Source organism: Chiroxiphia lanceolata, chromosome 2 (assembly GCF_009829145.1).
Source record: "Chiroxiphia lanceolata isolate bChiLan1 chromosome 2, bChiLan1.pri, whole genome shotgun sequence".
In the NCBI taxonomy this organism is placed as follows: Eukaryota; Metazoa; Chordata; class Aves; order Passeriformes; family Pipridae; genus Chiroxiphia; species Chiroxiphia lanceolata.
In genome coordinates, this window is record NC_045638.1 from 58,603,108 (window position 1) to 58,626,990 (window position 23,883).

The 23,883-nt window shown below is 37.9% G+C and overlaps 1 protein-coding gene across 7 annotated transcripts in view; it reads left to right on the forward strand.

Moving 5' to 3' along the window:
* The window catches only part of ZC3H13 (zinc finger CCCH-type containing 13), a 45,751-nt gene extending 22,149 nt beyond the window's left edge, over nucleotides 1-23,602 (forward strand). For 4 of the 7 annotated variants that reach the window (XM_032678012.1, XM_032678013.1, XM_032678009.1 and 1 more), the window contains 14 exons: nucleotides 1,248-1,445; nucleotides 2,832-3,005; nucleotides 5,645-5,955; nucleotides 6,959-7,423; nucleotides 8,336-8,518; nucleotides 9,920-9,926; nucleotides 10,591-11,145; nucleotides 12,198-12,301; nucleotides 12,709-13,725; nucleotides 14,695-15,204; nucleotides 18,238-18,393; nucleotides 19,077-19,277; nucleotides 22,357-22,520; nucleotides 23,111-23,602. In XM_032678012.1, the coding sequence (XP_032533903.1) occupies nucleotides 1,248-1,445; nucleotides 2,832-3,005; nucleotides 5,645-5,955; nucleotides 6,959-7,423; nucleotides 8,336-8,518; nucleotides 9,920-9,926; nucleotides 10,591-11,145; nucleotides 12,198-12,301; nucleotides 12,709-13,725; nucleotides 14,695-15,204; nucleotides 18,238-18,393; nucleotides 19,077-19,277; nucleotides 22,357-22,520; nucleotides 23,111-23,281 (4,216 nt within the window). In that variant the 3' untranslated portion in view covers nucleotides 23,282-23,602. The remainder of the gene's footprint in view (nucleotides 1-1,247; nucleotides 1,446-2,831; nucleotides 3,006-5,644; nucleotides 5,956-6,958; nucleotides 7,424-8,335; nucleotides 8,519-9,919; nucleotides 9,927-10,590; nucleotides 11,146-12,197; nucleotides 12,302-12,708; nucleotides 13,726-14,694; nucleotides 15,205-18,237; nucleotides 18,394-19,076; nucleotides 19,278-22,356; nucleotides 22,521-23,110) is intronic. The other 3 variants (XM_032678010.1, XM_032678011.1, XM_032678015.1) reach the window with 3 other exon arrangements.
* Nucleotides 23,603-23,883: the final 281 nt, after the last annotated feature.

Below are 23,883 nucleotides of genomic sequence, written 5' to 3' on the forward strand. Positions count from 1 at the left end.
ATAATCAATGTGTTTTCCATTTTCCTTGCTTTCAGTGCCCTTGATTACATAACTTTAGGGGAAGGTCTCTTAATTTTGTGTTGTGAATCATCTTATGCAGAAAACTGTTAAATGGATGTTGTTGTCATTTGATTAATTTCTTGGTTTACAAGCAGATTTTTTTCTTTTTGAATGCTTAGAGTCTCTGGGAGGTGAGGGAGGTGATGAATATAAACCATTAAAAAGTGGGAAGCACTTTCATTTGAAATGCTGCAACCTCTCTAGACTGAAATGAAATGTTTAAAATTTGAGCAACTGCACATTCTGTTGGTATTGCATATTACTGTTCAAGAATAATGTTTGACTTCCAAGGCAGGGAATTTCTCAGAATTCAGGAGGGGGTAAGAAGTGATGGGGGTGTGTGGGAGGGAAAAATTAAGGATAAGATATGTAAAAACCACAGGATTTCAGCTGGGTGCTGTGCTGCCAAAATCAGTCTCTAAAACCTGTTTTTAAGTTCTTGCTTAGGAAGGCCACAGTACCTTTTGGATCATTGTTTGCAACTTTTAGATAGGAAAGAAATTACTGAAGCAGTATAACCAGACGTCTGCATTTGCTAAGCAAAAAATTCCCTTTAAAATAGAGACAAAACAATTTTATTTCTGCTGCAGGAATGTAATAGCATGTGCTGGTATGGTACTGACATTCAGTATGCAATGAGACCTAGTTGATAGGGTTTATATTAGGGGTAGATTTTATGAAAAATATACACTATTTCATATTGTGAGATGCATATTCAAAAATATTTGGATGCTTTATCCTGTGTTGACATTAAATTGAACACAAAATTACTTGAACAACACCTATTATGTGGTTGGGGTATTGCATTGCAGAAATGGGAGACTAAACAGACAAGGTAGTCTACTGAGTTTTTGTTCTCTGATGTGCAGTTCATGTAAGGGTATTTTGTCTTTGAAAATTGGTTCTGTCTGAATGGGAGCAATTCAGCAATTCCTATTTTTGTTCACTTGCTTCAGAAGTAAAGACTATAAATGGAAGAGGTCAACGTAAATTTTTACCATCACTATTCACTCTCCAGTCAAGTACAGCTATTGAACACTGCTTGCTAATGGAGTTGGTGAATCCTATCCAAAAGCTTCAAGGCCTTTTATGTTATAACTTTCCTGCCAACATCTGAGAAATCATTGTTTGAAATAGTTGTCAGTGCTTTATTTTTTAACTCCCTCACTCTGTTAATTTATCTCTAGGAGTTCTAAAAGTAACCAAAGTAAAAAGAAAGGTCCTCGTACCCCTAGTCCTCCTCCTCCAGTACAAGAGGACACTCCCCTAGGGAAAAAACACAAAGAAAAACATAAAGCAAAAGAACGTTCAGAAGAAAAGGCAAGGGAGGTGAAAGAGAGAGGGCGTGACTTCGAAAGGCACAAGGAGAAAAAAGAGAAGCAGAGGTAAGTTATGTTGCATTATTAGCTTTTAATGTAACGTAGACCTTGTTTTTAAAGCTATCTTTTACAGAACGCTGAATAATAATACAGGAGTTATACCTGTTTTACCAACAACATTTTAGTACTCTTAAGTGTTTTAAGTGCATTATGTAGATGAATTGATAGACTATAACTAACAGATGGGTAGATTTTAATTATATAACATAGTAAGTTTGTAAAATGCCCTTTTGAAAGATGCATTACTTCTCAGGAAGTTGGACCTTCACCAGTGGAGCAGGTCATTCCAAAATCTTTATCAAAGTCATCCACTTGTCTGATTACCTACTTTTCTGAAATCTGAGAGGACAATTATCTTTATAAATTGGCAGTGGTATGTTTAAACTCTCTGTAATCTTCAGTAGGTTAAAGCATTCCTGAAGTAGTCAAAGACTGCTGGGATTTTAGAATTGCTTCACTTTTGCGTATGTACATATTTATATATTAACAAAAATGGTGGACTGCTATGACTATTCCTATAACTTTCTGAAGCATAAGCATCCATTTAAGGTGAAAAATAAATAATCTGCATTTTTAAGTCTTGTGTTTTCTTGATGAAAACAGGGTACATGTTTGTAAGTCTTACTTTGTAACTGACATAGCAAAGACTAAGGAGTGGATGAACAGTGAATTTTGTATTTTTAATTGATTAAATAAATTATACCATATTTACTTTATATTATTTCCCTCATGCTTGCGCACTCCATTACTGGAAGGAAGTCGCAAGCAGTAGAAAAGAACATTCTAGGATTGAGACAGTGCTTGGCTTGTCACTGTACTATAATCAGGTATTGCTGCGGTGACTACAGCCTTTTGTTTCAGTATTGGATTCTTGTCTTTTTTTTTCCCTACATAATAAAAACGAAGTAGTAATGTCAAATCTGCCTGAAGTACAGTGAGTGAAATAGTTGAAGGTTCTGACAGATTGCTTTCATTCATTTGCAGCTGGGATTAGCCTTTAAAAGTGCGAGTGAGGTTGGGGCTTCTCAAAGTTCTGATATTACAGAAATTTTTAAATAAGGTAGCAATATATTTCTCCATTGATGGAAGTTCTATTTCACTGTCACGTGAAATATTAGGTAAAATTACAAGAAGATATTTTTGGTTTTACCGTATTCTAGTTTTATATTTCACAGTCCAGCATAGCAAGAAATTTAGTGCATATTTTGCATTCTTGAGTTTTGCTAGCTTAAGTTAATTTCATATGTGAAATTATAGATGGAACAAATGATTCTATAACATAGTTCTTGATAACGCAGTCATGGATTCTGTCTTGGAGGTGTTTGTAGTTTCTCAGAAATGTACTAATGCCATCTTACACCTGTTAAACAAGCTGCTGTTTATGTTTCCCAGGGATCCCTCTGAAAGCTCCCGTAGACAGAAGCGTTCTCCTAGTCCTGCAGATCATTCTGGCAGTAATTCTTCCCCTTCCAGGGAGTATTCACCACCTGCTGCAAGGCGAAGGCAAACCTCCCGAGCTCCAGCCAAGTCAACCACTCACAAACATAACTTCTCACCTTCTCGCAGGTGGGAGGTCAATTACATGGATTTTGTTACCCTTAGTACTAGTTTGGAGATTTCCTCTGTTGGTTTGACTACTTGTTTATACCTGTCTGTTATGAATATGTTTGTGCCTCAAACACTTGAACTCTGAGACTAGGTTTTTTTTGCCAAGTCACTACACTGAGGGTACTTGTCATGTCAAGAACACAAGTCATGGTGCAGGCTTCTATTTATCAGTTCCTCTCAAATGTTTTGTCTTCAGGTAAAATCTCAGAAGTCTGATATGAGACAGAGTCCACCTGTGATTCTTTGGGAACTTTTTTTTCCCCGCACCGTCCCCCTGGCTCTTCATATCTTTCTTGAGAAGCAGGCACAACTGGCTGAACAGTACAATATGAAGCTCCTTGCAGGAAGCTTTAAGGAAGATATCATGCTGCTAGTTCTAGGGACTTCAGAAAAAATTATTTACCACCCAATAAAAAGAATGGAGCAGGCTCCCTATTTTGGTCTGAAAGAGTGTTAGCTTAGGTTTAGAATGGCAATGCTAAATACTACTGTAGTCCTATGTTTGAATAATAGAAAGGGAGACATTCTTGCTTTCTGCACTTCTGTTGAAGGGTGGAGGAGAAGCTCCAGATGTCCTGTATATCTGCGTGCAGATAAAACAAGCAAAATAAAACCCATCCATTCAGCAATCCTAAAGAGTTGTAAGCAAGCTCTTTTGCTGCTGTGGTGACTCAATTCAGCTGGAACAACACTGAGTTGTTTTAAGCTAGATGTCACTGATGGACATTTTCTATAATTGGATTCTTTATAGGGAAGACAGTAGAGCAGCCCATTCCCCCTGCAACTGGCAGTAGTACAGAGTCTGAAAAATACCTCTTCAGTACTCTTTGCTCTGCTTTTTTGCTAACTCCGGGGTCTAACTGACTTACTCCACTGTCCTGTTTTCATCTGGGATAGAGTTAATTTTCATCCTGGTAGCTGCTTACAGTGCTGTATTTTGGATTTAACATGAGAGTAATAAACACAGCAGTGTTTTATTTGTTGCTAAGTAGTGCTCACTCTTCAGTTCCCCATGCCCTGCTAGTGAGCAGATGCACAAAATGCTTGTGGGGATCATGGCCAAGACAGCTGACCTGAACTGGCCAAAAAGATATTCCTTACTATAGAGTGTCATGGTCAGTATATGAACTGGAGGGAGTTGGTCAGTGCCAATCACTGCTCAGGGATGGACTGGGCATCAGTTCTGGTGGGCAAATGTATTTTGCATCACATTTTCTCTTGGATTTTGTTCTTCTCTCTCTTTTTGTTATCTCCCCAATAGCAGTAAAATTGCTATTATTGTTATCGTGATTATTATGTTTTACTTTATTTCAATTTTTAAACTGTTCTTATCTCAACCCACAGGTTTTTTCAATTTTTGTCTGATTTTCCTCCCCGTCCCGCTGGGGGTGGGAGTGGGAGTGGGAGTGAGTGAGCAGCTATGTGGTACTTAGTTGCCAACTGTGGTTAAACCATGACATCCAGTCATTAGTGAATATATCTGGTTTTGTAGTGGAATCTGTGTTGTCTTTTACATAAAAAGCACATCCTTACACACTTGAGTTCCTACCTCAGTTTACCACTGATTTCACTTGGTATTCTGTTCCCAAGGCTTTGCTCCTTGGATCTGGATGTTTATTTGAAGCTACCAAACTGTACAGGACATTCAAAAGCAGGGACTTAAAATTAAGTGGAAATTTTGGAGATGTGTTGTCCATGTGTGGCTTTTCTAACTCCTGCTCTTCTCTTTTTGGTCTCTGGAGTTCTGTGAAGTGGAAGGGAGTTGGGAGTTAAGGGCAATGCATATTTTATGAGAAAAAGATACTTGCAAGTTACTTTGATGCTGATACGGGGAAAAAACCCACTACTGAGCCCAAAGACTAGAAGTGTGTGTTTGTCCACATTAGACTGTGCATGGGATAACATATTATGAGGAAATTTGTTTGCCGTTGTGTAAATGATATTTAATTAAGTGATGGGATTTTGAAGATCAGAGACATTCTGTGTACATTTTATTCTATCAGGTATGAGTTTTCCCTGTGTAAGTAAACATTCACGTTTGCTAAAATTTTAAGTAACTGTGTGTATGTTTTTTCTGGATCCAAGTCTGAATTGGTTAAAGATAGATGCATATAATAAAAGATGTTAAATGTGTGTAAGAAGGAGACTGCTGTTGCTTTTGAAAAAAGTTCAGTGCTGTTGTAAACAAAAATTCCTCTTAGTAGCACTGTAAAAGTTATCTGCCTAATTTTACCATGACCTCCGGAAAACATTTGATATTGAAGAAAACAGCGGCTCTTGATTTGGGGATGGAGGGAGAAATAATGTAGTTTTTTTCTGACTCCTCCCTCTCTTCCCCAGGAAAGCATTCTGGTAGCTATGTAATATAATTTTGATTGGACAAATTGTTCTTGAATATTAAGTAATAATAATTTAAAGATAAGCATATTTTGGAGGTGTATCCATGGCAACCTAAAGGGAAAACTGGTTTGATGTTTTGTAGAAACATCAGAGGGTAGAGAATAGGCAAATTATTTTCATTGCTTTTTTATATGGTATGTTAAGAACCTGTCAAGTCAAATTATTACACTTATGCCTGTTCTAACTCTTTCTTGCAGATCTGCTTCCCCGTCAGGTCAGCATCATTCTCCCATATCCTCCAGACATCATTCCTCTTCATCACAGTCAGGTTCCTCTGTTCAAAGACATTCTCCTTCCCCACACCGCAAAAGAACTCCTTCCCCATCCTATCAAAGGACAACTTCCCCGCCTGCAAGGCGATCATCTTCTCCCTATCCCCCACATTCTTCCTCCCCACCTCAGAGGAAGCGAAGTCCTTCAAGACACCGATCTCCTGGAAGAGAAAAGGGAAGACATGATCGTGATCGGACTTCCCAGTCTCATGATAGGCGCCACGAAAGGCGGGATGGTATGAATAAAAAATGGCACTTCAGAATAATTTTTGTTTGTTGGCAAATTGCATTTTGAAATTTGATTTTCAAATCATTGAAAATCATTTGCCTGCACCCATCCCAATGTCTAGGGGTGAAGAAAATACCAGCTGTATTTACTCTTCCTATGCTGTTGGTGCTGTTTTCAGGGACAGTGCATAGGAGTATTCCTGATAGGACTGCTTATGTAGGCTGGACTGATTGTAAAGATACTGTAGGTATATATCTAGGTCGTTCTTATGTAATGCAGTGATGGTGTCAGTTTAGGAAGTAGTTTTCTCAGCAGGATACTCATAAGTAACTATTACTCTTTTCTGTGAGGTGCCCAAATCCAGTCCTCACTGATTGCTCTGTCTATTGTCTTTTTAATTGACATTAAATGAGGTGCATGCAAAGAAACAGTCATTCCCTCGAGAAATCTGTAGAACTGGTGGAGCAATATGTGATGAGCAAACATGCTGTTTCTCTCAGGAGACACATTACAAAGAGTACATATGTCAGCTTTATTTTAGACTGGCTCTAAACTTATCTTGCTGTAGTAGTAGTATTATAAATATGTAATTACAAAAAAACCAAACAAACTTTAGCAGGGCATTGAGGCCTTGCAAGTGGTCTAAATACAGCACAAATTTTCTGGAAGCGTGTGTAGAAAATGAGAGGAACCTATGATTGGAAAAGTAATGATCCTACCTTAAAGTTATTGAAATGTGCTTACTCTTTAGTATGTTTGAATTTTTTTTAATGACACTTACTGTCTTTTGAACAGTCAGATATTTGTAGAGATTTCTATTCACAGTAAGATCTTTAAAGCTTACTGAATGTGTAGATAGATTTCCAACACGATCTTCTTTGATTTACATATTAATTTTGATTCACTGTGTGTGATAAGTATTTTTTACTATATTATTTTAGTACCGCGTGCTAAGTTTTTGCTTGCTCTGATCAAGCTAGGTGTATAACATTCTTTTAAACATTTTACAGAAACTAGAGGGAAAAGAGAAAAAGAAAGAGAAACAAGAGATGACCGCGATTATGACCAAGAGCAGAGTACCTCCAGGGATCATAGAGATGACAGAGAGTCTCGTGATGGAAGAGATCGGAGGGACACAAGAGACAACAGAGATCGGAGGGAGCCAAGGGAATCCAGAGATACTCGAGACTCCAGAGATACGAGGGATTATAGCAGAGATACCAAAGACAGTCGTGATCAGAGAGACTCACGCTCCACACGGGATTCCCATGACTACAGAGACAGAGAGAGTCGTGATGCCCATAAGAAGGATGACCAGTATCAAGAGGACTTGCGCAGCTATGGAAGATCCCATGGCAGAGAGGAGAGCTCTCGTGCTGAAACAAGGAATGATTCCAGAAGTGAGTCCAGAAATGAGAGCAGAAGTGATAGAACTGGCAGAAGTCGAGGCAGAGGACCAGAATTATCTGACAAAGGTATTGTATAATTTAAAAAATTCATGTGTCCCTATCATTAGAGATTGAATATTTCCATTCATACTGCCTTTTTAATATTTGCTATAGAAACCAGATAGTTCAAACTTTTAAAATTATGTTCAGTTCTATTGCTGTTAAATTAAAAGTACTGTTCAAATTATAGCACTCCTGTGTTCTCCATTCATTAAAGTAGCATAACATGGATTTTCTGCCATGCCATTTTAAAACAAACCCTAACCCTTACACCACTCTAATGTTTCTGCAACCCTGGGTTTTCCCCTGGGTAGTGAGGTTTTTGTCTTCTTTCAAAAGCAACAACATGTCTTAATACCTGAAAACCATCTTTCACATGCACCCACCTCTCTCCGCCACACCCCTCCGTCCCTTCTTGATTGTTCCCCCGAAAAATGGGATTTTAATCTTTTGCAATATTTTTACAAGTCTGATGCACTTTAAAAAATAGTTTCGCTTACCACCTTTTAATCATTCTGTAATACATTTTGCTTTTTCAGGCTTATTGTGACATTTTCATGAGGGAGATGACATGCAGTTTTTACAGGAAAAGGGATCTCTGCTTTCTTTGATTATTCTTGCTGTGCTATCTGCAAGCTTACATCCTACTCAGAATAAATGTGAACTGTCTTTTGGACTGTTATATTTCTAGTCAGGAGACTTTGTACTATGACCAGGGGCTGGTGATTTATAAAGTCTTGATTTTGCAGTTTGAAAATAAGAACTTTACAATTAAAACGTGAAATTTGAGTTCTTGGTTAAGTAGAATTTGACGCTACAATCCCTGTCCCTGAACTGCTAATTCAAGTTTATTAGATATTATTGCTTTGGTTGGTATAAATATCAGTGGATTTCCTTACATGTGGAAGCTCATGTTTTATGTTGCTGCATCTCTATTAGGAAGTCGAGGGACTAGAGGATCCCAGGTTGATGGTCACAGCAGTAGCGGAAACTACCATGACAGCTGGGAATCAAGGAGTAGCTATGCTGATCGGGATCGCTATGACAGTCGAGATCAAGCAAGGGATTCCTCCTTTGAAAGAAGACATAGTGAAAGGGATAGGCGTGACAACAGAGAAAGAGGTATTCTAATATACATTTTTACAAGTACATGTGTAGTCAAATGTATATGTATACATGTGTATGTTTCTCTCTCCCTCCTTTTTCCTTTCTTGTTCTTTCTCCACATCACTGATTCATAAATAACTCATTTGACAGCATACACCGACACTAGTCCTATTCTTGGTATGTTAACTTCTGTAGTAAGATCTTCCGTTGGCAATGTGTGCATGAATACTGTGTCCTTTCTCCGGATGGCTGGATTTTGGAACCGTCTGGGCTTATTCATCGAAGTAGTCTTTTAACAAACTATACTTCTTCAAGGGATTTCATTGCTTTGAATGGATTGTGTTTCCCTTTGGGCAGAAAAATATAGAGAGCTTGAATTGAAAATTTATTGTCCTCTTCCTTAAAAATTTAGACCACTTCTGTAAGAGTAAATCCTTCACAGAGTTACAGTTCAAGACACAGTTTCCATAATTAGACCACAGTTCTAACATTCGTCATTCCGAGAAAAATTGAGATAGATTTGGATTGGTACTTAGTTCTCTGATATGTAAAGAATCTTTTTAGTGTGATTTTAAAATGCAAGCTTGCAAAGTTGAGCTGTCTTTCTTCAACTAGGGCAAATATGTAAGTGTTCCAAACAACCACTGAAACAGCACTTCAAAAAGTGAAGTCATGTAAGAAGTGCTGACTATGCACATCTAATTGTCTAATTGTCAATATTTGATTCATATAAGACTTTCATATAGATGTTTTTTCAACAAAACTGACATAATAAATAAGAGTTACAGGACTTCTTTATGAAATCTAATACTTAGTATGCACAGCACAGTAAATCATATTACAATGTTATAGGCACCATTAAAAGAATGTGAAACCTGTTCAACAAACCGACTGCATGGATTGATGATTTCCCTTTTTAAAAAAGAAGTGTTATATCCATGGCAGAAATGTCACTCAAGTTGGCTTTTAATTTTACCTGGTAACAGGGGAGCACTAAATCATTGTTAATTCACTCAGAGATGAAAATTGATTACACCGATGGAAATGCACACTTTATTGATTTAGTATTGTCCAGACTCCTCCTACTCCTGCCTGGTGGACATTGTCTCAGTTTACTGCAAAGTGCACTCTCAGCCTCAGAGTAATGGACCGAAAAATACCAACGTCATTCATGCCATTTTTTTCTCTTTTGTAAAGTGCTCTTAATATATATTGTAGGAAAATAGTTTTATTGATTTGCTGTGGCTCAAATACTACTAACATGAACATAGAAATTACTATGAAGTGGGCGAAACTTATAGAAAAACTCAAAAAATATCCAAAATGTAATTACTAATATGTAAGTAAGTCTGTGGAGAGTAAGTACAATTAGATTGCACTGTCCTTCTGGATCAGTAATTTTCTACATCCGTTTAGTTTTCCCTCTGACTCTAATCTACTGTTTGAAAAATGAAAAACTCAGATTCTAAAGCTGTTAAGACTCTGCAGTGAATACGTATGAAAAATTTTAGCAGTTCTGCTTCCCATATCTCGTCCTTGCTTCTCTCTTGTGGGTTTGGTTGTGTATTTCTGTGCAGGGACCTCCTTCAGTGATGAGATAGGCCATTATTTCTTATTTTGCAGAAGCTTTTACTATGTATTATAAATAGTCTGAGTACTTGTAAAGCACGTGACTCCTGATAGGTTTAGGAAGTCAGATTTTTGTGCAGAAGTCTTAACATTTCATATATGTGTCATTCACAGCTTTTTGAGGTCTTATACCAGATTTGGAATCACTGAGTAATACAATAGTAATAGCTATGCTCTTAAACATATATTTGTATTCTGAAGCCGTCCAGAAAAAATCTGGTAGAAAATAAATTCTTTTTTTGGTAACTATCAGAGGAAAGCTCATTCCTTAAATATTGAAATATCTTTCAAAATTAGTTCTGCTTTTTGTCTTCTTTCATCCTCAAAGGGAATTCTCAAGTTTCTGCAGGGAGTTTATGCAAACCAATATCTAGATTGCCAAAACAAAGGTTCTTGTGTTTTTATTAGTGTAGTGGAAGCAGTGCGTATCCCTTTAACACTTGGTAATCCAACCTGCTTCTCTTTGCAGACCAGAGGGCAAGCTCACCCGTACGACATCAAGGACGAAGTGATGATCTCGAGCGGGATGAAAGAAGAGAAGAGCGAAGGGTGGATCGGTCTGATGACAGGAGAGATGAAAGGGCCCGGGAGAGAGAGCGAGAAAGGGAGAGGGACCGAGAAAGGGAAAGAGAAAGAGACCGGGAAAGAGAAAGGGAGAAAGAAAGAGAGTTGGAACGAGATCGTGCTCGGGAACGGGAGAGGGAGAGAGAGCGGGACAAAGACAGGGATCGCGAGCGGGACCGAGACAGGGACCATGACAGGGAAAGGGAACGAGAGAGGGAGAGGGAGAAGGAGCGGGAGCGAGAGCGTGAGGAACGCGAAAGGGAGCGAGAACGAGAAAGAGATCGGGAGCGGGAACGCGAAAGGGAGAGAGGTCGAGACAGAGATAAAGAAAGAGACCGCCAAAGAGACTGGGATGACAAGGAAAAAGGAAGGGAAGACCGCAGGGATAAGAGAGAAGATATCCGAGAAGAAAGAAGCTCAAGAGATGTCCATGAGGAAAGAAAATCCAAGTGAGTGGATCTAAGTGTTACTTCAGTCAAAGGAGAAAAAAAAGGACAGTCTTTTACTGTTGAATTCTTTAAGTTAGTAAACAGGGGAGGATCATAAGGAAGAAAACATCCTGTTTATGCAGAGGCCTGGTCTGGAGCCATGTCTCCCCTGCATCTGTGTGGCACATACTGGTGGCCCCCAAATCAGTACTATGCTGGTGAAGTTAATCTGATATTTTGTTAGTGCTGAATCATGGAGCTACTCAGGAGCTAACAGTGGTGTCAGACGATGTCATTTTCCCTTTCAAGTCTGCTTGCATGGTCTTGTCTCTAGTAATGCTTGCATTCTTGGAAACATAATAGAAGACTGTGGTACCTTTTGAAACCTGAAAGTCAAATAGCAGCTAACTAGGTCAGGATTTGTGACTTTATTCATCAAATTTCTGTGAAACATGCATTATGCTTTGCACTGCTATATTTTCAATACCAGAAGGTTACCAGTGAAGGCCTGAACAATATCCCAGGTTCATGTGTGGTGCTTCCTTTAAGTGTGTAGCACTGATTTGCTTTTTGCATTTTTTTGATTTAGTGCAATAAAATTCTCATTGTTCCATTAGTAATGAGCAAAACAGTGTTACCCTTGTGATTGCTTTGCTTGGAAATAAGTGTGTGAGGGAATTGTGGATTCCTATAAATAGTGTAATATGGGTTCTCCCTCTTTCCACAGGGGGATGAAGTAAGGAAGCACCTGGGTGGGGACTTAGTTTCCAGCTGGGGTCAGCTTGCTGCAAGGATCATTGCCACAGGAAAAATTGACCTTTATAGTCTTTTGTAACTTTTTGGCAAAAAGGTAGTTGCCTTAAATCTTTGAATTTTGGTTTAAGGTGTCTTACACTATGCTCAAAAAACTGATCATACTTTCAGTTTTGGAATAATAGCTTAAAAAACTACAAAACTTCCTGGCATCTTTAAATGTATTGTCTTCTGTATGAGGTGCTTAGACTTCAGGGATTGTATTGATGATAAATTCAGAGATTCCTGAAGAACTTTGATGGTAAATATTTGTTCTGCAGGAAGCGTCACAGAAACGAAAGCAGTCCAAGTCCTCGTCAGTCACCCAAACGTCGCCGGGATCACTCTCCTGATAGTGATGCTTACAACAGTGGAGATGATAAAAGTAAGTGGGAGTGGGCTGTCTCTGCAGCTGGATCCAGCTTTCCCTGTGTCTATGGAAAATAACTTGCAATCTGAAATAGAAAAACACGGGGAAAGTTTTTGTAAGTGTCCTCCCCGTATTTTTATGAACTCTGCCATTTGTCTGAATCCTTGTTTGTCTTTTATTTTGTCACTGTGTGTTGTGTCTGTCAGGTGATAGTGTCTTCCACATCTGCTGTTTAAGATGCATGTTCACCAAAATGGAAATAGCCTGTTACTGCTGCAGCAGTAGAAAAAATTTAGGAAATCTAACTGAAGTAATGGATTATATGTTTTAATTGACACTTTATTTTGCATGCAGAAGATACCAAATGCTCACACTTTCTCCTTCCTAAACAATAGAAGTACATTCTTTTTCACATTTTGTAGATGAAAAGCACAGACTGCTGAGCCAGGTTGTGCGGCCACAGGAATCCCGGTCACTGAGCCCCTCTCACGTTACAGAAGAGCGGCAGAGTCGCTGGAAAGAAGAAGAGCGAAAATCGGACAGAAAGGAAAGTTCCCGGCGTTATGAAGAACCGGAGTTTAAAGAGAGGGTTTCTTCAGCAGATAAGCAAAGAGAGCAACCAGATGCTTCAGAAGGCTCCCGATCCAGGGTTCAGGAAAATCTTGGACACCGTCCCTCTGAAGAAAGAGATGCTTCTGATAGAATGCATGATGACAGCAAGAAGAAGTCTAAGGTACAGAAAAAGGCCACAAAGAAGAAGAAAGATGATGACAGTGGGGTGGAAAGGTACGCTAATGAATCGACAACTGAGGAAAGCCAGGTCTTTTCACCCAAGAAAGGTCAAAAAAGGAAAAATGTAGAGAAAAAGCGGAAGAGATCCAAGGGTGATTCTGAAGTTTCTGATGAAGAAATTGTTCCACACCATAAAAAGAAAAAAGGCCCAAGAACCCCTCCTGTAACTAAAGATGAATTGGTTGAAGCACCACCTGAGAAAGCTGTGGCAGAAGTCCCCACAAAAAGAGAAGATACAACATTTAGTGACTGGTCAGATGAAGATGTTCCTGAACGTGGTGATATTGTTGTTCCAGAAAGAAGCACTGATGATTCCCATAGAAAAAGTCACAGGACGAGGGGAGAAAAGGTGGAAGCCCCTCATGTTACTATAGAGGATGGACCACACCGCAAACCTGTGGATCAGAAGCGCAGCAGCAGCCTTGGTAGCAATCGGAGCCATGCCTCGAGCAGACTTAGATCCCCTTCCAATGAGTCAGCACATCGCAGTGGAGATGACCAGACTGGACGGAAGAGGATCCTGCACAGTAGCTCTAGAGACAGGGATAGGGACAGGGACAGAGAGAAGAAAAGCTTAGAAATCACTGAACGGAAGTCCAGAATCGATCAGTTGAAGCGAGGGGAACCCAGTCGCAGCACATCTTCAGGTAAAAAGATACATTTTAGTGAGACTGACTGTCATTCTGTGTACAAATCCCAAATGATTCCTGCATGGCTCTAATTAGCGTGACAGGAGAGGGAGGTGCCATTCACTGTAAAACTGAATGAATTAAGAGTCCTGCAAGTGTTACCACACTTGAGAAGCTGATCCTCAGCGGCAGGATTACCATTTTGTTTATACCAAAACATTGACTCAGATTCAGTTCATTCTGTCTGGGGAATAAAGTAATTTGTAGGACAAAAAACCTCATGGAAAGAGAAAATACTTGTGCTAACAGAACACTGAGGTAGTTTAATCATCTAAATTATGTGCTTAAATTCATTATTAGCATTACTTTTTATTTGGAAATTCCTGAAATTGTGCAAAATTAGGTAAATCTGTTGTGGTTCTTGTTAGGCATACTTTCAGTGCACATGGAAATCATCTTTGTTCCAAATCAAAATAATGACAGTTGACTTGTTTTATTTGTGCACTTCATGTATAAAAAAATAGGTAAAATATTTTAAAATTTAAACAGCATCACTAGGGAAATTTCTTCCTCTTAAAGCATTTCTACTCTCTGTTCTCCTCATGGCTACATGCCTGAAATTATTTTTCTGAATTCATCATTTGCTAACTAAGGCATTCTTAGCTTTTAGAAAACATGTTTTGAAAAATATGAACTTTGAGGTGATTCTTTTTTTTTTCCTTGCCTAAATTTCTGAGTTAAGATTGTGTATATTCAGTTTGGCTTCTGTCATAGTAAAAAGTAGCCACTGCAATTCATTTTTGGAACTGGGAGAAGTTACCTCATGTTTAAGTGATTCTAAATCTATAGGCAGTCTGAAAGCATTATTTATTTGAAAATGATGCTTTTGAGAAATATACTTTCATACTTGAATATTTAAAATGTTTTGGGTAGTAAAATTACATTTATGTGTCATAGTCATGCTTATATTTAAAATATTTTATCCAGATCGTCAAGATTCAAGAAGCCACAGTTCAAGAAGAAGTTCTCCTGAATCAGATCGTCAGGTCCATTCCAGATCTGGGTCCTTTGATAGCAGGGAAAGGCTTCAGGACCGAGATCGACATGACCATGATCGAGAACGAGAGAGAGACAGGAGAGAGGGAAGACAGAGAGACTGGGACCGAGATGTTGACAAAGACTGGCCAAGGAGCCGGGAACGAGAGAGACTCAGAGAGCGAGAGAGGGATAGGGAGAAAAGACGGGAGCTGGAGAGAGAAAGAGACAGACAACTACCTGATACTGCTGAAAGAGAGAGAGAGAGAACTCTTGACATCTCTTCTCAAAAGGAATCAACAAAGCATAGTGAAACAAAACTGGACAGAGATCACGAAAAGGAGTTTGATGGAGTTTGTCGGGATTCAGCAGCTTCAGAGAAGGAAAAAACAGACAAGGATTTAGGACCTTTACAAGGTTTTGAAGATGGAAATGAGGCCGAAAAGGTAGAGAGTTTAGAAGGTGAGATATTCTGGGAAAGAACCCGGGCTGACAAATATTTTATTCTTTCTCTGTTAGCATTGTGCTGAACTGAGCTATATCAGAATGATTTTCTACTCAAAGTTTTGTTGGCTCCAGCTTCTCTACTGTGGAAGCAGGCACAATAAGAGAAATCTGATGAGCATCTTCCATAGTGTTAATTGTTGTTAGTGTTGTCTGTTAATTTCTGAAGAAGTCTTGAGGAAAAGAAGCATAAGTTATCTAAGATATAATTTCACCAAGGTGTAATGTTTCTGAATAGGCAGTTTGCTAAAGGATAACATGAACATTTGATTACCTGGTTATGTCACTGTAAGATCTATTTCTTATTTTGGAAGTGATAGGTAATGAGTGAAGGGAAAAAAAAAAGTGTCGACTTGGAACTGTTCTTTGGGGCTTTTTTCTGCAGAACCCTATTATCATAGAAATGGTTGTCTGATTAGCAGGTGAAACATATGTATGGCGTAGCACAACAGTCCAAAAATAGCTTTCCTGAGGTAAGTGTGGCTTCAGTTTGCTGGCCTTACTGATCCTGGGGAAGATGAGCTTAGGATTGACAAATAAAGTAAGTAAGGGGCAAACAATTGACAGACTTTAAGAGTTTGTCACATGGATTAGAAGCTTGAGCTTTGCGTGGATAGGAAGTTGGGAAGTACTTCTAACCCATATCAACAGCAAGAAAGAAATGAGTCTAAACCCAGAATAACTCATATATGGTATGGTTATGCTCATTGTGTTTGCATTCTTAATAAGAATTATCTGTAGTGTTAATTGTTAATTTGGGCAGTTAAATGCTGTCTCAAGAGGATGATGAGAAATATTTGTTACTTGTGTCCTCTTTATGCTTACTCACAAAGTGGTCATTAGGGTTGACCAGTACAATAGAGAAAATTCCATTTATGGAGATTATCTCTGAAGTGGAAGCACTTGACAAAGATTGTATTTAGAGTGAGCCTCGAAAGATCTGCTCTGTCTTACTATAATAGACAGATCAACTATTTTTAAGCTAGAGGAAAGGAGTGGTACATGAGTAAATCTGAGCGTACAGTGTGGTAGCTTCAGAAAAGAGATAATAAAAGACTATTCTTAGATACATTACCTGTTTCCAAGAGGGCACCTGTAACTAAACAGGCTGTGGATGTTAAATGTGTTCTTAGGTTCAGCCTTTCAGCAGACTTCTGCGTATTTTAGCGTGTATTCTTTTGTCTGTTTTTCAAAGATTGTGTTCTTAATTATCTTAAAATTATCATCTGTGGGAAGTTACGGTATATTTAGGATTTTTTTTTTTTTTTTTAGAAAAATATCTCTTGTAAAATATGAGATGGCATTCTGTTTTATTAAAGCATGCTGTATATAGCATGTTTATGATTTTCTAAGCTTTAGTGTATTTCATTGTCTTTCATTAGTTTGTAACTCCTGTTTACATCGTTCCTTTTAGCTGAGTAGTGTGTTGAGTGTTTAATGCAGAATTATTATGAAAGTATATCTCCACAAAAGAGTGGTAAAGGTAAAGATAGGATTATAGTCCATAAATTATCAAACTTTGACTCAAAGTTAAAATTTTTATGTATTTTGCAATTATGAATTATTATTTTTAATTGCTTAATACACCAAATTTTTGAATGGGTCCAAACAGGTAGTGCTGGTGAGCTGGTGTATCTGGTAGATCAGTGTGGATGCAGAAGGTGGATCATACAGGCAGTGAATATTTTAAGTTCTAAGACACAAAATGAAATCTGGTGCAGAACACCTTACTTTCCTTTCTAAAAAGGAAAAACTTGTTAGAAAACTAAATACAATTTCCAAGTCTGATAATATTAAGGAGGTATCTGGTATTTACTTGGATGAATTATTGTAGTATATATTCTAACAAAATGTGTCAGGATATAATAAAATTATTGTAATGTTTTGAACCTTAATGTGTTTGCTCTAGGAGTGGGCTTAAATAATGAGTATATGCTTCCTCATATATGCTATATGCTTCCTCCAAACCATTACCAGGTGGTCTGAGTAGTTAATTTATGCTCTGCTAGCATGTATTTTATTTGCTTTTTCCATGCTGATTTTTAGGTTAATTGAGGTGATTTTATTTTTTTCTTCTCCCTCTGTAGCTTTTATGAAGGCAAGCCAAAAAAAAGTGAGGGGGGAACTTAAAATGGAAGCAGGTTCCCTTCTGGCTAAGGGAGGTGGAAGATATTAGAATAGTCATCCACAGGGGAGGATCCTCGTGATTTCTGTCCAGTTTGTGTGGCACAACTCATTGCCAGTACCATGGTGCGGAACCATAGGAAAGCCTGAGTTTAGAACAATAGGATTTTTGAATGCTTGAGTCAGATCTTTTAGTCTTGGAGGTGACAGAATGCCTTCAGATGTTCCTTTCGTGAAATGCAAAATACAATGTTTGAGTGTCTTGTGTTCACAGGTCTTAAGGAACGTTTCCACATACAGCACTGGTATCTGTAATACGCATATACTGTCTGGATGCATGGGAGGGTAACAACAACTAGAGGAAGTTGACATGGCTTAAAAGCTCTTTTTGTGACTGCCACAAAGAGTCTAAAAACTCTGTGCATGATTTTTTCATTCAAGATATCTATTACCTTTTTGTAGTTTGGAGTTTTGTTACTTCTCCTTGAGCCTTGGGACTGAATCCTGAATTTAGATTAATGTGCAAAAGCACCTGAAAGACTTTGTGGCACTAACTTAAATTTGTATTATAAATTACGTGTCAGATACCAGTTAATCAACATGTTTCTTGTGAATATGGCCATCTGTGTGCAGTTTGACTAGTACTGCACCAAAAAAAAATGACTGATGTATGTAAAATTCAAACTGCCGCATTGTGTATGGGAGAAATAACTTCTCTGAGTTAATGCCTGGTTTTATGATGAATATACTTGTCCCTAAAAGCTAACAGTTTAGTTTACTAAACCTTTTTGTCTTAAGGCAGCTTAAAGTGTGTTTAGAAAATGAATATGATTGCTTTAAAGTGACAGTATGTATCTGTCTCTGTAGGAGGAGAGGATGAAACAAAGACTAATGATGTACAGTCACTGGGTTCTGGTGCTGGAGAATATGAGCCAATCAGTGATGATGAACTGGATGAAATTCTGGCAGGTGATGCTGAAAAGCGTGAGGATCAACAGGAGGATGAGAAGATGCCTGGTAAAAGTATATCAACCCCCCTTTATGATTATTTGAATATAAAGAATAGATCAGTTTGTATATAATGCTGTTGTGGTGTTGACAGTATTTCTGAATTAGGAGTGCAGTTTATGATCAGATTCTATCTGTGCTTCAGTGTTTTCCAAATGGATTGGGAAGCATGGGATCTTCTAATTGTCTTAAGTTCAGTTGGGTAATCTGGGCTGTATGATCAGTGTTTGTATTTTCTATGATAAATGTACTAGAGAAACACAATAAATAGTATATCTTTCTTTTGAAAAAAAAAAAAAAATCCAGCATCCAGAGTTGAAATAGTAACTAGTTTTTAAAGCATTTAATTTCAGTCCGTTTTAGCATGTTTAGTTGTACTGTAACTTTTGTGAATGTGTCAGTGATATGTCCAAATCTGCAGGCTAAGCAGGGTCTGAGCAGCCTTTCGCACAGGGATTACAATAAAAATTAAGCAGATGTTAGTGGTAGTTTGTTTGGTTTGGTTTTGTAATCCACAAAGCTTTATATTTTTATACTCCTTTTTTCCACCTAAGTGAGTTTGGGCATTTTTACCTTCAGAGCCCAAGAGAACTAAAACAGTGTTCATCCAATATATATTTGTTTTAGGAGGCAGTGATGTACACAGCATATGAAATTAATCAAATGTGATAACTTATTCTCTGTCAATGTCTTTGCAGATCCAGTGGATGTTATAGATGTAGATTGGTCCAGTCTTATGCCAAAGCAGCCAAAAGAACCACGTGAGCCTGGAGCTGCTCTCTTAAAATTTACACCAGGTGCTGTTATGTTGAGAGTTGGCATTTCCAAGCGATTGGCAGGACCAGAGCTCTTCACCAAAATAAAAGAGACTTGCCAGAGAGTGTTAGAAAAACCTAAAGGTAATTTCTGCAGGGATTAAACTGTCTTTTGTACTTAGTGAAAAAGTCCTAATGAAATGTGCATTAGTTCATTATTTTAGGTTTCAGAGACTATAGAAAGTGTATAATGAGTATTGTGTGAAAATTATGGGATGTAATACAGCAGCATGTCAGTCAAATTAGTGTTTTCATTCCAGCAGTGATGAGGAGGTCTAGACTAATAACCAAAACAAAAAAATTTTATCTTAGCGGAATATTCTTTTTGTGAGACCATTCATGCTTTCCAGCCCAAAGTGTATCAGTAGTGTTTTAGAGAGCTAAATATCTTCTTCAGTGAACTAGTAGTGATGTCGCAAAAAAGAAATAAGATTTCTTATTTTCTCTTAAGGTCTACTGCCCATCATCTTATTTTTATTCTGAGGATCCTCTCTAGAATTCATAGATAGGGGTTTTGGGGTCAGAATGAAGGCACTAAGTGAAATTTTTATATTATACCTCTGCTAAAAGTGGGAAGTTCAATACACAGTTTTGGAATTTGGACAAAGTGTGTCATAAGACATGCATAATAGATGGGATGGGCATGAACTGTATCAGTGCTGTTTACTGCAATGCTGTAGTGTAAGCAGGGCTTTTGCATGAGAAAGAATATTGATTTTTTCTCTTTGCGTCACAGGAAACAGTTGAGCCGCTTGCGACAAATTGCATGGTAGAATGGTTGTTTTAGGGCTATGAAATATTTGCTTTCTCTAAGATCTCTGTGCAAATTATTGCATGATTTAAAATTTAGAAAATTATGTCTTATAAATAATAGTATCTGTGGAGCTCATGTTCTTTTTGGTTTTTTTACTCTGTATATTCTAGTTCTTAATTTGAAACAATACTTTTCAATTCTTTACATTATTCTTCATGCAGTTGTCTTGTTAACCTCACAGTCTCAGATAAGTGGGAAAAAAAAACCCTAATCCAAAATTTATCCTAGTCCTGCTAATCTCCATCATGTTTGAGCCATTTGAGTTGTATAACTTAATCCTGGGCTGTTGCTAGTGCTTCTACTTTCTTTTTTCCAAGTCAATAAATATTGAGTCTTCCTGAGGATACAAACTGATATAATAAAGGTATGACTATGTCTCTTTCCCTGTAAGCTTTAATTTTGCTATATAATTGAATGCTTTTTACCAGGGATTCCTTGTACTGCACTGCAGAATCACTGTACCTGGCTGTTTAAAATGATACCCGAAATAATCTCAGCGATCCTTGCATGCTTCCCTAGAAATAAACAAAGTCCTTAGTGATAATAGGGGGCTCTCCAGCACTGCCTCTGGACTGTCCTAAGTGTACTCAAATTCAGCAGAACTTTGTTCTGGAGAGGAAGGGGGATTTGAAGTGCCTCTGTTGATGCCCCTTTGATGTGTGCAGTGTCTCGTGCATCAAAGTTGCTACACATAGAACTGCCAGCAGGCTTTCAATGTAAGAACTTCTTCTGTAACCTGCCAGGTGAATGTTCTTTGTGTAGTGATTACACAGCCACAGCACATGTATTCTAAAGAAAGGCACAAATATGATGCCCTAAAAAGTAAATTAATTCAAACTGGATATGTTCAGAGTGTGTTACAGTGAAAACGTAGCATTTTCACTTTGGACTTTTTCATGGTGGTATAATTTGTTTCCCTCTCTCATTCCTGAGTTTGCTGTTCCCATCTTTGTTCTTGTTGAGGATGAAAAGTTTATGGTAATGCTCTGAAATGCAGAAAGAAAGGAAATGATAGGTTGTTTAGGGGTGGGGTTTTTAAATTATTTTTTTCTTTGGAAACAAAGATCTGTAGCACATGATGGAACTGAGATTTGTAGCTGACTTGTCCTCTATCTATTATATTCAATTGTTTCCTCTAAGGATATGGACAGGCTTACTTGCCAGATATGCTCAGCAAGCATCTGGCACCCAGGAAGACTCTGCAAGCTGTCTGTGTTACCTTTGAAGTGACCTTTTTGTGTCTTGTCACTTATTTCCATTTTTTGATGGACCATTGAGGTTGTCTTGATGACTTCAGTGCAATTCTCTTTAACCTGCCCTTCATTGCATGTAACTTTTTTGTTTCTTTTCACCTTGTTTAGAAACTAGTCTTACTGAGCTTCATCCAAATTCTGAGTGGTTTAAAAATGCATCTTTGTCCTCTTCTGTATGTATACTGCCAAACTGCTGTAGCAGTTAGATGCTATATTTTTCCCAGATTTCTTGGCATCTCTGGTGATGTGTTAAATTCCCTGCTGAACACCCAGTTACTATATAGAAGCAGCTGGATTGGACTTAGCCACATACCTTACCTTTTTTTTTTTTTTACTATTATATCATAATCTTCCTATTTATTGTAAAAGGGTTATAAATCAGTGAAATGTGGTCCAGCCACTCTTTTTGGGTTTGTCTGCATTTCATAGAGACAGACTTGTTGCAGAACAAGATTCTCCTCAGGATCCATCTCATGTAGAAGTGTTTGATCTGCTCACTGTTTCTCCTCGTAAATGTGCTGAGGGGTGTCACTTTGAGTATTGTTAACAAGTGCATTAGGTGAGATGGTAGGAAGGGGTAGTTCATTAGCATCTGTTGACTTGTTCTCTAGTTTCATCCACCACATATGAAAGAATTATTCTAGATAGTTCTATTTCACTCCTGTTTAGCCATACAGACCCTGTGTTGATACTGGTACAGTTATCTGATGTCTTGCAGAGAAGTGAAAATTAGACTACTTTATGATTAATGCAAGTGGTAAACACCTTTCTTCCATCGCACAGGTCTGACCATAAATCATACCCTGTCTTCTGTCCAGACCTGTCACTTGATTTTTAGGCTTCTCAGTGATTGCTGTCTCAAAATTGCTTCCCAGTGCTGAAGCTAAATAGAAGAATACCCATCCTTCCCTTTGAATGGCAAAGGATTTGTTAATGCTATTTTATAAACTCTAACATCCTTTTTTTTCCAAACCTCGGTATTTTTTAGAAGGCAGAAATACAGATAGTAAAATTTTAAGGAATTTCATATAACTGTATATTGCTGTTCAAAAATACCATGTATATGTTAATCTCTGCAACTATGAATTCTTTCTAGATGCAGAAAACCTTTTTGAACATGAACTGGGGGCATTGAACATGGCTGCACTTCGACGAAAGGAAGAGAGAGCAGGTCTTCTCAGTAATCTGGGTCCTTGCTGTAAAGCGCTGTGCTTTCGGAGGGATTCTGCAATTCGGAAGCAGCTAATGAAGAACGAAAAGGCAAGTACTTTGCTTACAGTGCTTGGTCCAAGTGTGGATTCCACTAAGCAGAGTGTTTCTCTTGGGAGATAATTTTTGTGTTTGTTGTTCTGAAGTAGACCCAGTCCTATAAATAACTAAGAGACTATTATTTAGAGAGGTTGTAGGGTGTTTATTTTTTACTTAAAATGAGAGATTAAGTTTGAGACTAGAGGTAAGTGCTGTTTCTTCTCATTTGGGGATTTAAATTCTAGAGATACATTTTCTATATCTAGAGAATGCATAATAAAAGTAACTGGATAAAATACAATTTCAAAGGCAATTGTTGAATAATTCTCCTACTTAAGATTCCGTATACTTTTATAAGAATTTTAAGAATTCAAGTTGAAATTGAAAGAAAAATTACTTTAGCCATATTTGCTACTGCATTGGAATTTTTATGATCTTTCATGCTAATAGAAAAATCATTAATTCTCAAAGTCTTTTCTTGTGGATATGTATGATTTAACCTCTAATTATTGAGAGTACTTGAGAGTAATTTCTCAGTTTACATGTTAAAAGCCATTGCTTTCAGTTCTTTCTTTTTTTATTTTTCATTTTCCTTTCAACAGGGTGCAACAAAACAAACTTACACAAATTCTGCAGCAATGGACAGTGACTTGTTACGGTTAAGTCTACGGTTATTCAAACGGAAAACTGTCTGCCAGGTTCCTGGGCAGGAAAAGACAGAGGACAGTAAAATTCCACAGCCAACTATCCAGCAAGAAGTGTGTGTGACTTGAGCAAATGACTGCAGTGGCACTTACTAGTTGATTTCTCACTACGAGTGTTGGTGTTGCTGTTTAGAACTGGTTGGTTGGAAAGTGACTGTAGAAGATAGAAGAAAATACTCCGTTTGTACACAGATAAGAATTACTGGCTTTGGATGCCAATGGGAGGAGTAAAAAATAAAGACTTGTGTGTGAAGGTCTCTGCAAGTTTTATAGTAGTGAATCTTACACTGTAACATAAACCTGTTTTATGGTGCATCAAGTGTAATAATGTGAAGATGTCTGGGTTTAGCAGTTTATAACACCACTTGATATTAAACTGAAGAAAACTAACTGGGTATCTTTTTTCTTATTATGAATGGGTTTTCCCACTACCACCTTGGTCCCTCAGTACATATCTGGAATTTCTTAAGTAGCTTCTTTCCTAGGAGTCTGTCTTCACTTTCCAAATCCCTTTCTTGTCACAGTAGCCTCTGGTATGGATTTGGGCCAAATTCTAGCTCTTTTCCATCTTTAACATAGGTTTCCTTTACTGTAATTTCTGGACACAAAAATGTAGTCTAGTCAGTTAAGGCTCCTCTTCTTGTTGATGAAAAAAGAAAGTATAAAACCCA